The following is a 14,212-nucleotide window of genomic DNA, read 5'->3' on the forward strand; positions in this document are numbered from 1 at the left end:
ACCACAAAACCAAAGTCTAAGGGATTTCAAAAGATGGTCTGGCTGAAGGCATTTAGAACAAAGTCAAGTCCATTATTACTGCCACATGCTTCCCTATAACTAATAACCAGCAGGAATTACTAACAGTGAAAAAGGAAGGGTTCTTAATTTGTTTCTTTTTTTGCCCTATAGTTGAGCACATGAATATTATAAAATGAATAATAATAAGTTATGTTTATGGAAGTTACCAAGCCGGTAGTTGTTAATATTATACCGTGAAGCAGTGATTTAGTTACCTTTTTAACACACATGCTTTAGGTAACAGCAAAATGAGTTTGCACACCTTACCTCACACGCACACGTCCTGACACTTGGTACTCAAAGTAGAGAAAATAGCCAAGCCGATTGGAAACTACCTGAGGTCTACATAGCAGGACTCGTTGATTTTGATAAAATAAAAACTTTTTTTTTTACAATTCTGTGCAGTAATAAATGATACCAGATAGAGGGTAAAGTTACAAAGTAAATGTATCAGACTATTCCAACTGTGTTGGGGCGCCTGGGCTCAGGTCATGATCTCACACTTTACGAGTTTGAGCCCCACGTTGGGCTCTGTGCCGACAGCTCAGAGCCTGGAGTCTGCTTTGGATTCTGTGTCTCCTTCTCCCTCTGCCCCTCCCTCGTTCACAGTCTCTCTCTCTCTCTCTCTCTCCCCCTTTCAAAAATAAATAAACGTTAAAAAAAATCTTTTTAAAGAATATTCCAACCGTGTTAAAAAATAAGGCCCCTGTCCGCCTGGGTGGCTCAGTCAGTTGGGCGTCCGACTTCAGCTCAGGTCATGATCTCGCGGTCCGTGAGTTCGAGCCCCGCGTCGGGCTCTGTGCTGACAGCTCAGAGCCTGGAGCCTGTTTCAGATTCTGTGTCTCCCTCTCTCTCTGACCTTCCCTCATTCATGCTGTGTCTCTCTCTGTCTCAAAAATGAATAAACGTTAAAAAAAAAAAAAATTAAAAAAAAAAAGGCCCCTGTTGTTTATTGAAATTAAACTTCTACTTGTAACCTTAGCGTGTTAATAATTGAATATTTGGAAAATCACGAGATTAATCTAAATGAACCTCCCTGGTAGCATAAAGGGGGTTGCCCTTCGAGAAAATAATTGTTAAAACATTTTCTATAATTTTGTCTGAAAAGCAATATTCCTACCTTCTCCCATTTAAAATCAGGCAATAATCACCATTTCTTGAGCTACCAACATCTGGCTTTTTTGTATGAGCTGACAATTGAAGAAATGATGAGAGAAGACCAGTTTGAGACTAGTTTTCAAGCCCAAAAAACTCAGGTTTAAAGGACTGGTTTAGGGGTGCCTGGGTGGCTCAGTTGGTTAAGCATCTGACTTCAGCTCAGGTCACAATCTTGTGGTTCATGAGTTCGAGCCCCGCGTCGGGCTCTGTGCTGACAGCTCAGAGCCTGGAGCCTGCTTTGGATTCTGTGTCTCCCTCTCTCTCTGTCCCCTTCCCCGCTCATGCTCTATCTCTCTCAAAAATAAATAAAAGTTAAAAAAAGATTTGAAAAAAATTCTAGGGGCACCTGGGTGGCTCAGTCGGTTGAGCGTCGACTTCGGCTCAGGTCGTGATCTCCCGGTCTGTGAGTTCAAGCCCTGCGTCAGGCTCTGTGCTGACAGCTCAGAGCCTGGAGCTGCTTCGGATTCTGTGTCTCCCTCTCTTTGCTCCTCCCCCCTCTTGCTCACACTCTGTCTCTCTCTCAAAATATATAAATAAATAAACATTTTTTAAAAAGGCTTAAAAAATAAATAAAAAATAAAGGACTGGTTTAGGGAATGGGTCACATGGATTTTAAATTGATCAAATGATGAACTTCTAACAAAAAAAAAAAAGCTTCAATACTTGGCAGGGTCGGTGGGAGTGATGGCCCAAGTTGCTTCAAGTAAATGCTCTGTTCCCCGCCCACACTCCCAAACCTCCCAAAACCAGGGGCGGGATCTGTGCTTTCCAAAGAACGTTAAAGCAAAGGAGTCACATCTCAGTAACCTACATAAACAGAAAAGAAAGAAAGAAAGAAAGAAAGAAAGAAAGAAAGAAAGAAAGAAAGAGAGAGAGAAAGAAAGAAAGAACCCCAAAGGTCTATGGTGGCTATTGGCATTGGCCTCTCAGAAAAGAAAATGGATCACTCAGAGCTCTGGAAAGTCCAGCATGATCCCAGCCCGGGATGATCACGGAAGGCCTCCTGTGGGAGCAGTGGCTCACCATCTTCGGGGGGAGTGGCAGCGCAGGGCTCTAGGCAAGGACAGCACCGACGAGAGCACTAGCTCTCTACACTGTCAAGGTCACACCCAAGAGCGGCCACAGTACTTAATTCCATCAGTATATGCTCGCCTCGCCAGCATTTTCATGGTAGAGCAGGGCAACAGACACTTAAAATAGAAATCGAGATTATAGGCAATATTTGGGAAACCAGGTCTTCCTCGAGCTATGGAAAAAAATCTGGGTGGCCCGGATTCCTTCCTTTCTCCAAATAAGACTGCTTTTTCCTCCCACTCTAGAGAAGAGGTGGAAATGTTTACATGGATACATCTGATGTGTTGACACAGCTCTTAGCAATAAGTCCTTCAAAAGGGCGATCTTTTCCTTCAGACTCTGCAACAAAGCTCTGATTGTCACGGTCAGCTGGAAAGAAAAGAACACATCCTAAGTATGCTAGTCCAGAGGTGGGGGAGTTACTAAAAACATCACGTAAACACATTATGATTCCTTCAAGGACCAGCTGGCAGATGCTTAACTTCCCAAGGACACCTTCAGCGTTCTAAGGTATCCAAATTTTGGTCCAGCCGCCCACCTGATGCTTGCATCCGCTGTATAAGGTGACCAAGTGGACAGCCAGCCCATACCTGAGTAGACAGTGACGGGAAACCAACCCCTGGCCCTCACAGTCTGAATCCTGTCCCCTGAGCATCTACCCCATTCGCCAGTGAAAAACCCAAGTGTCTTCAACCTCGCTTCAAATGACAAGACGTCAAGTCTCACTGCAATCCCGCCAGTCTGCTCTGAACACACTGGTTTACTTAAAACCCATTTAAAAGTTTTGTAGCAGTGTGTTCTTATAACGATGCTCACTCCCCGTGACTCTTTTTCCAGGAGTGTACAGATTTTCTTAGTCGTTCTACAAACCCAGAGGAAACTGCTGTTTGTGACTCTTGAGTGCTATGTAAAAGGATGGAGGAAGGTAGGGAGAGAACCTCTGGGGAACTGAGAAAATATGAAAACTGAAACTGCCCATGTAAATTAAATACAGCCAGCCACGCGGGAAATCAGAGATAGGTGTGAAAAGACAGACTAATGCAGATTTCATCTGCTACCTTGTTCGAAGTAGCAATTACATAACTTCAGGGGAAGGCAGGACTCCCTCCCTAGGATTAGCAGGGTCACACACACTAAGGGAAAAACGGCAGAACAGTAGAGGCTGGCTGAGGGCTCACACACATCAAGCAACCCTCAAAGGTATCAGCAGCCAAGAAAAGTCTAACCTTAACTATTCTAATACCTCTGGGAACCACGGAGAAACCACCCACAGTGTTTATGAGGAAATACCACGGAGAGGAGATCGCCCCTCGTTCAAGAAGAGTAAAACAAACAAACATAGCACAATACACACACACACACACACACACACAAACACACACACACGCCCCAAACCGAAGAGCAGACTACGAAATTAAAGCTCAAAAGCATTCAAGAGATCAAAGAGTATGTGGCCATTAAAAAGTATGACGGAAACCTCGATTTGTCGACATAGAAAGATAGCCAGCATAATTTATTAAAAGAGAAAAAAATCAAGTCCTAAAATGAAATGTCATCCACAGAGAAAAAAAATCAATCTAAGAACTAAATACTTCAAAATGCCAAGGGCGATTATCTCTAAGTAGTGGATTTTTTAAATATTTTATAAGAAAAATGGTTACTTTTAAAACCAGGAAAAGTTTTCCATCATCATAATCTGCAAGAAACCTTCCAAAGCACAGAAAAAGATGGAGAGCCTAACTCATATTTTAAGCTAACACAACCCTGATAACAATCACTGACAGAGATACTGGGGAGTGGGGGGAGGGGGTGGAGAGGGGACGGGGGAGAGACAAAAAGAAAAAAGCAACTACATGCTAGTCTCCTGTAAGGATTATAAAATGCAAAAGTCTTTAAAAATATTAGCAAAGCAAATTCAGAATTACATTAAAATGACAACATACCATCACCAAGTAGAATTTATCCTAGTAATTTAAGAACAGTTTGATGTTAGAAAATCTAATACTAAATCCGACAGTGTTAATGGTTACAAACAGAACAAATGTATGATTGATACAGCACAGGGGAAATTAATTAAAAACAAAACAAAAAGAAAGAAAACTAAGAATGGAACATTACTACCTTAACCGTAATATTTTCCAACATTGGTCTAGAAGTTGTAACCAACACAATAAGACAAGTTAAAGAAATACACAAGGGCTGGAAAGAAGGAGATGAAATCATCATGATATATAAATGGATAAGTCTATTTGGGAAAGTTAAGTGAATCCACTGACAAATTACTAGAAACCAGAGAAGAAGTCAGTCTGGTAATCAATCTTAAAATGAAAAAAAAAAAAAAAATCCAGGGCATTTCTAAATTTAAGTACTAGGTAGGGAGCATTTCTTTTCATCATTATTTTTAAACATCATTAACAACACGAACAAAACCTAAAAAGCATCTAGCACCTGCCTGGCACATTGCGACTATGTAGTAAATACTGATGGAGGAATGAATAAAAGGAAACACTCAATATTGTAAAAATGTAAGCATTCCCCAATTAATCTATGAATAAACTACACATCTATTCAAAGTCCCAAGTGGAGTTCTCTTACTAGAAAAGAGTTGGTAACAGAGGCACAGGACAAATGAATTGTAATGAAGCCATGCGAAATTATTTTGAAACATAGATAAAGAGAAATTTAAAAGACAAGGAATATGTGTGATAGAGGGGCACTTAAACAATGAGATATTAAATCTTCATAAAAACTACAAGAATATGATGCTGGCAGTTAGTGAAAGCTTCACTAGTGTGACAGAACACGAGGTCCAGGCACAGTATGGCTGTGCAAAAATAAATTCAGTGAATGAAATACAGGATTATTTCATATTTTTTTTTTATTTTTTTTTAACATTTATTGATTTTTGAGACAGAGAGAGACAGAGCATGAATGGGGGAGGGGCAGAGAGAGAGAGGGAGACACAGAATCAGAAGCAGGCTCCAGGCTCTGAGCCATCAGCCCAGAGCCCGACGCGGGACTCGAACTCACAGACCGTGAGATCGTGACCTGAGCTGAAGTCGGACACTCAACCGACTGAGCCACCCAGGCGCCCCTCTTTTTTTTATGTTTATTTTTGAGAAAGAGACAGACAGCAAGTGGGGGAGAGGCAGAGAGAGAGAGGAAGACACAGAATCCGAAGCAGGCTCTGGGCTCTGAGCTGTCAGCACAGAGCCCAATGCAGGGCTCGAACTCACGAACCGTGAGATCATGACCTGAGCCAAAGCTGGATGCTCAACCCACTGAGTCACCCAGGCGCCCTGTGGATATTTCATATGTTGGGGGGGATGAGGTAAAGAATAATTTTTTTTTATGGGAAAAAATAAAATTTGATGCCTACAACGTACCAAAATAAACTTCAAATATTTTAAAGATACATGTTTAAAAATAAAATAAAAACAGGGGCACCTGGGTGGCTCAGTTGGTTGAGCATCCGACTTTGGCTCAGGTCATGATCTCACAGCCCGTGAGTTTGAGCCCCGCATGGGGCTCTGTGCTGACAGCTCGGAGCCTGGAGCCTGCTTTGGATTCTGTGTCTCCCTCTCTCTCTGCCCCTAACCCACTCACATTCTGTCTGTCTCTCTCAAAAATAAAATAAACATTAAAAAAATAAAATAAAATAAAAACAGAAGGAAAGATTAAAGAAAATTTGGAAGATTAGATGAAATATTTAGATCATCTCTGGGTATGAAAGACCTTTCTCAGGGGCACTTGAGTGGTTCGTCAGTTGAGCAGTTGACTCTTGACTCCGACGCAGGTCATGATCTCACGGTTTGTGGGATTGAGCCCCATGATGGGTTCTGCTCTGATAGCATGGAGCCTACTTAGGATTTTCTTCCTCTCTCTGCCCCTCCCCTGCTCACATTTGCTCTCTCTTTCAAAATAATAAATAAATTAAAAACAAAAGAAATAATAAGTTAGGTTAAGGACATATACTGGCAATTCACAAAGGAAGAAATATAAGTATCCAATAAATATATGAAAACAGGTTCAATGGCATAAATAACAAAAAAAGCATATTAAACTATTATATACTTACACCTAACAGAATGAGTAAGATTTTTAAAAGATAATTGGAATTGGGACAGAATTGTATGTTGAAGAGGCTTAAAATTTTATACAACCTAAATCCAGAAAGTCTACATTGGGAAACTTTTCTACCATGGGCAATAATTTGGCCACACTGAAAACTCATTTATAATTAGAAATTAAGTACCCAAGAAGATTATACCAGTTAAATGAATCAGAGGTCTAAATGTAAAAAAGCGAAACCATACATTTATTAGAAGAAAACAGAAATGAATTCCCTTACATCCCAGAAATAGCAAAAGGTATGAGTGAAAATACAGAAGCAATTAAAGATCGCTAGCCAACTCTGTTTAAAAAATAATGCTTTCGGGGCGCCTGGGTGGCTTGGTCAGTTAAGTGTCCGACTTTGGCTCAGGTCATGATCTCCCGGTCCGTGAGTTTGAGCCCCGCGTCGGGCTCTGTGCTGACGGCTCAGAGCCTGGAGCCTGTTTCAGATTCTGTGTCTCCCTCTCTCTCTGCCCCTCCCCTGTTCATGCTCTGTCTCTGTCTCAAAAATAAATAAACGTTAAAAAAAATTTTTTTTTAAATAATGCTTTCACATGGCAGATGATATCCTAAGCAAAGCCAAACAACAAATAATAAAGAAAATAAAGTATAATATGTCACCAAGAACTAATCTCCATACTAGATAAGAAACTCTTAAAGACTAAAAAGACCAACAATCCAATTTTAAAAAAAGGGTTTTTTTTAACAAAAGAAGAACTTCTCAGAAAAATGTAAATGATGCTTAAACATGTGCAAACACACTTCACTCGATTCACACATGAAAGATGCACATTTGAAACGACACTGAAATACCATATCGCACTTATCAGATGACACCCTCTTGTTGGCCAGCCTGTGAAGAAACAGAAACTCGTGCACTGCTGGTCAGAGGGTGAGTAAGCACACCCCTGTGGACAGGAATTTGGTGGCAGGTGAAAAAAATCACAACCACCCAGGTTCTGAGAATTCACCCTGAAAAGACACCTCCACAAATACCAAGGGGAGGAAGAACATAAAGCTACTTATTGTGGCATTATTCATAACGGCAAAACAGGAGAAATTATCTAAACTCCCATCCTTAGGCAGGTTAAGTGGACTATGGCGTATCCATGCAGTAGCACAACTACGTAGTCCTAAAGAACAGCGAAGATCTTGAAGAATTAATATGGAGAGATTACTACAACACGGTAGTAAATAAACAGAGCAAGACACAAAGGAGTATCTTATGGAAAAGAAAGAGAAATGAGAACACACACACATGCTTATTTCTGCAAAAAGTAACAGAGGAAGAGGAAGCCAGAAATTAATGAAAATGATTACATGTAGAAGTACTAAAAATTAATATAATAGACCCACAATTATATGGTCACTTTATCTTCTACAAAGCAGGAAAGAATATCCAATGGGAAAAAGACAGTCTCTTCAACAAGCAGTGTTGGGAAAACCGAATGGCAACATGCAAAAGAATGAAACTGGACCATTTTCTTACACCAAACACAAAAACAAACTCGAAATGGATGAAAGACCGAAATGTGAGACCTGAAACCAGAAAAATCCTAGAAGAGAACACAGGCCATAGCAACCTTTTTCTAGCCATGTCTCCCGAGGCAAGGGAAACAAAAGCAAAAATAAACTATTGGGACTACATCAAAATAAAAAGCTTCTGCAGAGCAAAGTAAACAATCAAGAAACCTCAAAGGCAACCTACTGAATGGGAGAAGATACTTGCAAAGGACATATCCGATAAAGAGTCAGTATCCAAAATCAGTTCTATAAAGTTCTATAAAGTTCTATAAAGAACTGATACAACTCAACACCCAAAAACCAAATACAGTAAAACCTTGGATTGCGAGTAACTCGTTCTACAAGTGATCTGCAAGACGAGCAGACATTTCTAATGAAATTTAACTTGATAAACGAGCAACGTCTCACAATACGAGTAGGATGTGATGCTGAATGTCGCGTGATCACAACTGAGCCAATGGTTCTCTCTCGCCGCGGGATTGTGGGTCATCGGCTCCCACACTCAGATGCTCGGTCTCAGGCTGGAGTGTTTGGCAGAAATCAGTGATTTTTCGGAATGTTGGAAGGTGCCCACAACAGGCATTAGTGTATTTTTTGTCACTTCCAAGCATCTCTGGACAGTCCTTTGCTTTTCCATCCAAGAGCGAGCCTAGGAATGCTGTGCTCCATTCTAGGTCAGGCTGCCTGCAGATAGAGACCCTTTCCTCTGCCGCCTCATTGCCAGTTACACTAAATACAGTATAAGACAAGACTTTATTAATACCGTACTGTGGTCAACTTCCGTTAGTGATAGTGAAAGTCGTCCTACGCAGTAACCCTCCTCTCTCTCGTCTCCCTCACACCAGCCACGAAGGTTTTTAAAAGTGCATGTTGTTTATTTTTCTTTATATTTTGTAGAATGAATCATCTGAGTTTCCACTATTTCTTATGCGGAAATTTGCTTTGATATACAAGTGCTTTGGATGACAAGCTTGTTTCCATAACGAATTATGCTCGCAAACCAAGGTTTTACTGTAATCCAATTTAAAAATGGGCAGAAGAGGGGCGCCTGGGTGGCTCTGTTGGTTAAGCGTCCGACTTCGGCTCAGGTCATGATCTCACAGTCCGTGAGTTCGAGCCCTGCGTCGGGCTGTGTGCTGACAGCTCAGAGCCTGCAGCCTGCTTCAGATTCTGTGTCTCCCTCTCTCTCTGACCCTCCCCCGTTCATACTCTGTCTCTGTCTCAAAAATAAATAAAACATTAAAAAAAAATTTTTTTTAAACGGGCAGAAGACACGAATAGACACTTTTCCAAAGAAGACATCCAGATGGCCAACATACACATGAAAAGATGTTCATCGTCACTCCTCCTCAGGGAACTACAAATCAAAGCCACAATGAGATATCGCCTCACACCTGTCAGAATGGCTAAAATCAACAACACAAGAAACAACAGGTGTTGGCGAGGACGTGGAGGAAAAGGAACCCTCGTGCACTGTTGGTGGGAATGCAAACTGGTGTAGCCACTGTGGAAACAGTATGGAGCTTCCTCAAAAGGTGAAAATAGGACCACCGTACGATCCAGTAATTGCACTACTGGGTATTTAACCCAATATAAACACACTAATTCAAAGGGATATGTGAGCCCCTATGTTTACTGCAGCTTTATCTATGATAATCAAATTATGGAAAGAGTCCACATGCCCATTGATAGCTAAATAGAGAAAGTAGATGCAGTGGACATACACAATGGAATATTACTCAGCCATAAAAAAGTATGAAATCTTGGGGCATCTGGGTGGCTCAGTCGGTTGAGCATCCGACTGTGGCTCAGGTCATGATCTCACACTCATGGGTTCGAGCCCCGCATCGGGCTCTACGCGGACAGCTCAGAGCCTGGATGGAGACTGCTTCGGATTCTGGGTCTCCCTCTCTCTCTGCCCCTCCCCGGCTCGTGCTCTGTCTCTGTCTCTCTCTCTCTCTCTCAAAAATAAATAAAAACGTTAAAAAAAAAAAAAAAAAGGAAAGACAAACTCAGACTTAAGTGTCTGTGGTGGTGCCCGTGGTGGTACAGTGTCTGACACTGTGTTCTGCAACCCCTAAGACAGACCCCATGAGCAAAAAGATCTCCCTGTTCTGATTGCCGGAAAAGAAAAATACCAACTTGGAAGGGGAAAGGTTAGAGAGAAACCCGCGGTGTTGGGATCTGAATCGAAGGAGCTAGAGTGAATCCATGAGGGTCTGGAAAACACAGTTCCCCAGCCAAATCCTACCACTGTTTTTATACAGCCTGCAAGCTATATAAAATGCAAATTATTACATGTATTACACAGAATAAATGTAAAATGTCAAAAAGGCCATTTGGCAAGAACAGATTCTCAGAGAGGTGAAGGCATAGCCTCTTGTCCTGCAAAGCCCGAAAGATTTACTATCTGGGGCCTGAGCTGGACTAGGAAATTGTTAGACACTTTTACGGTTAAACAGGAGAAATTAAACGGGTGTCATGCTTCGTTTCGTCTCAGTTATAACGATTCACTGATTGACTGTAAGGTCAATGCAACGCCCATAAGCTTCGAAGCCACACACACACACACACACACACACACACACACACAGTCTCAGCAGTAGGAGGGTTTGCAGAGCTCAGAGCTCAGACAAACCGTTCCGGGTCCTAATTCTCTCCTGCTCTCACCCTGATTGTATTTTCACCACTTCTTCCATGCTGATTTTGCTGTTGGATTTTCTCGGCGATGTCTTGCGCGATTTGGCAGGTGGCATCGTACGTGGAGAACCTGCATCGAAGGCATAAAGGAGAAGCATGCTTCAGGCTCTTTGAAAGCAACTTTCTGCATGACTTGCGCGCCACTTGTTACTTCTAGCCACCAAGTCAAACGGGGAGGATGAGAATAGTAAATACAGCGACACGTGTTGCTGTCATAGGAAATACTGTGTGAGCCGGGCTCTGTTCTGAATGCTCCGTTTGTAACAATTCGCTTCATCCGCACGAAAACGCCAGGAGACGGGTACCGCTCCCATCGCCATCTTACAAGTGAGAAAATCAGCACAAACAGGCAGTAGATCCACTTGGCCAAGTGGTCCCGCCCACTGCAAACTACGTCCCCATCCACTTGTTCGAATTCATCCACTCACAGAACATCCGGCAAACATTTATGCAAGGGCTCCTCTGGGCTGAGCACGGGTTCCAGGCACTGGAGAGCAGGGCAGCGAACCGAATGGACAAAGTCCCTGCTCAAGGAGCATAAAATAAATAAAGACCCAGCATGTCCAGGGCTGGTAGGCGCTAACAAGAAAAAGAAAGCAGGATAAAAGAACACAGAGCGACGGGCAAGGTGAGGAAGCCAGCCAGGCAGGTATCTGGGGAAGAGCTTCACAAAACAGGAACAGCAGGTACTGTTTATCCTCCAACAAAATGCGCTGGGGACGCAGGACACCCCCTCCGGACATCTAAGCTCGCAAGAACTCTCTGGAAACATTTGCCGAGCTTCTATTTGTTATTCAGAGTGTCGGGAGGCTTTGAAAAATCCACAATAAATTCCCCGGGGTCCCTTATTTTTTCCTTCTGGGACAGCCTTTTCGCTTCCTATTTGTTTTGCAGAGAACAGCTAAGTACACCTTGTATCTCTCCTACCAGGTGGCCCTGCTCTGCAGAGGAGGGACTAGGGCTGTCCTAGTACAAACTAGGGAAAACTGCTGTTTGCCCCCATGTCCCCATTTCTGCTTGAAAAAGTAAATGATCCGTTTCTTAAAAATCTTTGAACTCCCACACATTACTCATCCACTGAGGGAACTCGGCAAATGTGTTTTTCGATAACGGCAAAAAAAAACCAACAAAAAACAATCTCCCGTCACTTCCCTTAGCAATCTTACTAGAGTAATTACGGCGATGGGTAACAAACTGAGTACCTGATCTGGGCCAGGTCCTACTTCTAATCTCATGAGGTAGGATCTTTGACAATGCCCCACTCTACGCTGAAGGAGCATCACGTGTGTATGCGTGTGAAAGTGTGTGTATGTTCATGCGTCCAAGAAAAGAGCAAGTAACACAACACGTAGTTAAGAAAATAGGAGGGGAGCTGATAAGGAAAACAGGGTCCTGATTCCCAGCTTTACCACATTTCTCCTTTTCCCCTCCATACTTTCACCTCTGAAAAGAGGAGCACAGACAGGTCTGGCTCTGTGGTCCCAGACCAGACCTATGGAAATAGATAATAAGGTATGATACACTGCCTAACAACCACGGAGCCTAAATGGTAAGTACTCCTGGAGTTTGGGAGGGAGAGAAAGTAGTGTCGGCCGAGGCACTCGGACTGGACAGGGCTGGGCCACGAGGTGACACCCTGGGCTGAACAGCGAGGTTGAAGCAGGAGGGAGGGGCACATTCGGCTGAGCAGCCCTGGGTAAGAGGGTAAGGTATAAAAGGGGACAGATGCGTGGGAGCTAGTTTCTGTGGAGCCTTGAACACCAGAATTATCAGGGGAGGCTTTTGAAAAAAGAGGACGTTGGAGCTGTAGGGGATACTCTGGCACACCGAGTGAGCCCCTGAAGAGGTTCTAGGAAATGCAGAAGGCCAAAATCCCAGATGTTTTGCTCCCAATCTTTACGTTCCCACATTAGCCTTGGAGAGTGCTAGTTCTGAAACTCTGCTACATGCTGGGATCACCAGGGAATCTTGAAACAACAACACAACCGATTCCTGGCTCCCAAACCCAAGCATCCTGCTTAAGCGGGAATGGTTTTATTTTTTTTTTAATGTTTATTTTTGAGACAGAGAGAGACATATTGTGAGCAGAGGAGGGACAGAGAGAGAGGGGGACACAGAATCTAAAGCAAGCTCCAGGCTCCAAGCCGTCAGCATAGAGGCCGACGCGGGGCTCGAACTCACAAACCGCGAGATGGTGATCTGAGCCGAAGTTGGACGCTTAACCGACTGAGCCACTCAGGCGCCCTGGCAATGGGGTTTGACCTGAACACGAGGAGTTGTCAAAACTCCCCCTGGTGTTCCTACCTGGAGCAAAGTTTGAGAACCACAAGCACAGAGGTCACGGGCAGCCTCATCACAGTATCAAACACACGAGTACCTAACGTAGTAGTTGAGGGGCACCTGGGTGGCTTAGTCAGCAGGGCCTCTGACTCTTGATTTCAGCTCAGGCCACGATGTCGTGGTTCATGAGTCCAGCCCCATGTCGAGCTCTGCACTAATGGCACAGAACCTGCTGGGATTCTTGGCTCTCCCTCTCTCTCTGCCCCTACCCCACTTGTGCACACACACTCTCTCTTTCTCTCTCTCAAAATAATAAACATTTAAATAAATAAATAAAGTACTACTTTAGGAAAATTAACCTGCACTCATTTACATAAATGGCTGGGAACGAGAGAGGAGTGGCAGGAGCCCAGAAGACTCCCATTCCATAACTGGTCACCAGTATCTCCTGTCTGCAAGGCCCACAACTAAAAGCATGGGGCCAAGGCAGAAACAGACAGCATGAAAGAGCTGCCAGGGGCGCCAGGGGGGGCTCTGTCGGTTAAGCGTCCGACTTCGGCTCAGGTCATGATTTCGCAGTTGGTGAGTACGAGCCCCGCGTCAGGCTCTGTGCTGACAGCTGGGAGCCTGGAGCCTGCTTCGGATCCTGTCTGTCTGTCTGTCTGTCTCTCTCTCTCTCTCTCTGCCCCTTCCCCACTCACACTCACTCTCTCTCTCTGTCTCTCTCAAAAAGTTAAATAAACGTTACCAAAAAAAAAAAAAAAAAATGTTTTAAAGAGATGCCAGAGGCATTTGAAAGAAAAACCAAATATTCAATAATCAGATAGGAGGAGGGCAAGAAAAAGTGGATGACTGGAGTTTTCAGGCCCAAGGGACACAGAGGATGGTGATGCCACAGCAGAGACCGAAGACCTGAAAAGGGGAACACGCAGGAAGTCCCCTGTTCTACCACAAAAACACTGAATGCACAGTTAAATTCATACACACGTAAGATTTACTTAAAAAAAACCAAAAACCTGGGGAAAAAAGATGTGGAAGGCAGGAATGATACCAGCATGGCAGAAGGCTGGTAATTATAGGACCTGGGTGAGGAGTAAAAAGGGGGTCGTTAGACTATCCCTTTCTGTATATTCTTTTACCTTCCACAACATTTTTGAGAATAGACCAAAAAGAAAAAAGAAAAGACCAACCAGAATACAAAACCGTTAAGGTCTGTTTAACTCTAACTCTTCCAGGAAGGGTGCATCGCCAACACACATGTTGCCCCGGCAGGAAAGCTAATTAGCTTTAGCAAAGAACCTGT

At 43.3% G+C, this 14,212-nt stretch overlaps 1 protein-coding gene across 1 annotated transcript in view; it reads right to left on the minus strand.

Moving 5' to 3' along the window:
- STX8 (syntaxin 8) overlaps nucleotides 1-14,212 on the minus strand; it is a 252,235-nt gene that overhangs the window by 235,543 nt on the left and 2,480 nt on the right. Inside the window, exons 2-3 of the mRNA XM_042916483.1 lie at nucleotides 10,600-10,699; nucleotides 2,567-2,661 (exon numbers count right to left, since the gene is read on the minus strand). Coding sequence (XP_042772417.1) covers nucleotides 2,567-2,661; nucleotides 10,600-10,699 — 195 coding nt within the window. The remainder of the gene's footprint in view (nucleotides 1-2,566; nucleotides 2,662-10,599; nucleotides 10,700-14,212) is intronic.

Source organism: Panthera leo, chromosome E1 (assembly GCF_018350215.1).
Source record: "Panthera leo isolate Ple1 chromosome E1, P.leo_Ple1_pat1.1, whole genome shotgun sequence".
NCBI lineage: Eukaryota > Metazoa > Chordata > Mammalia > Carnivora > Felidae > Panthera > Panthera leo.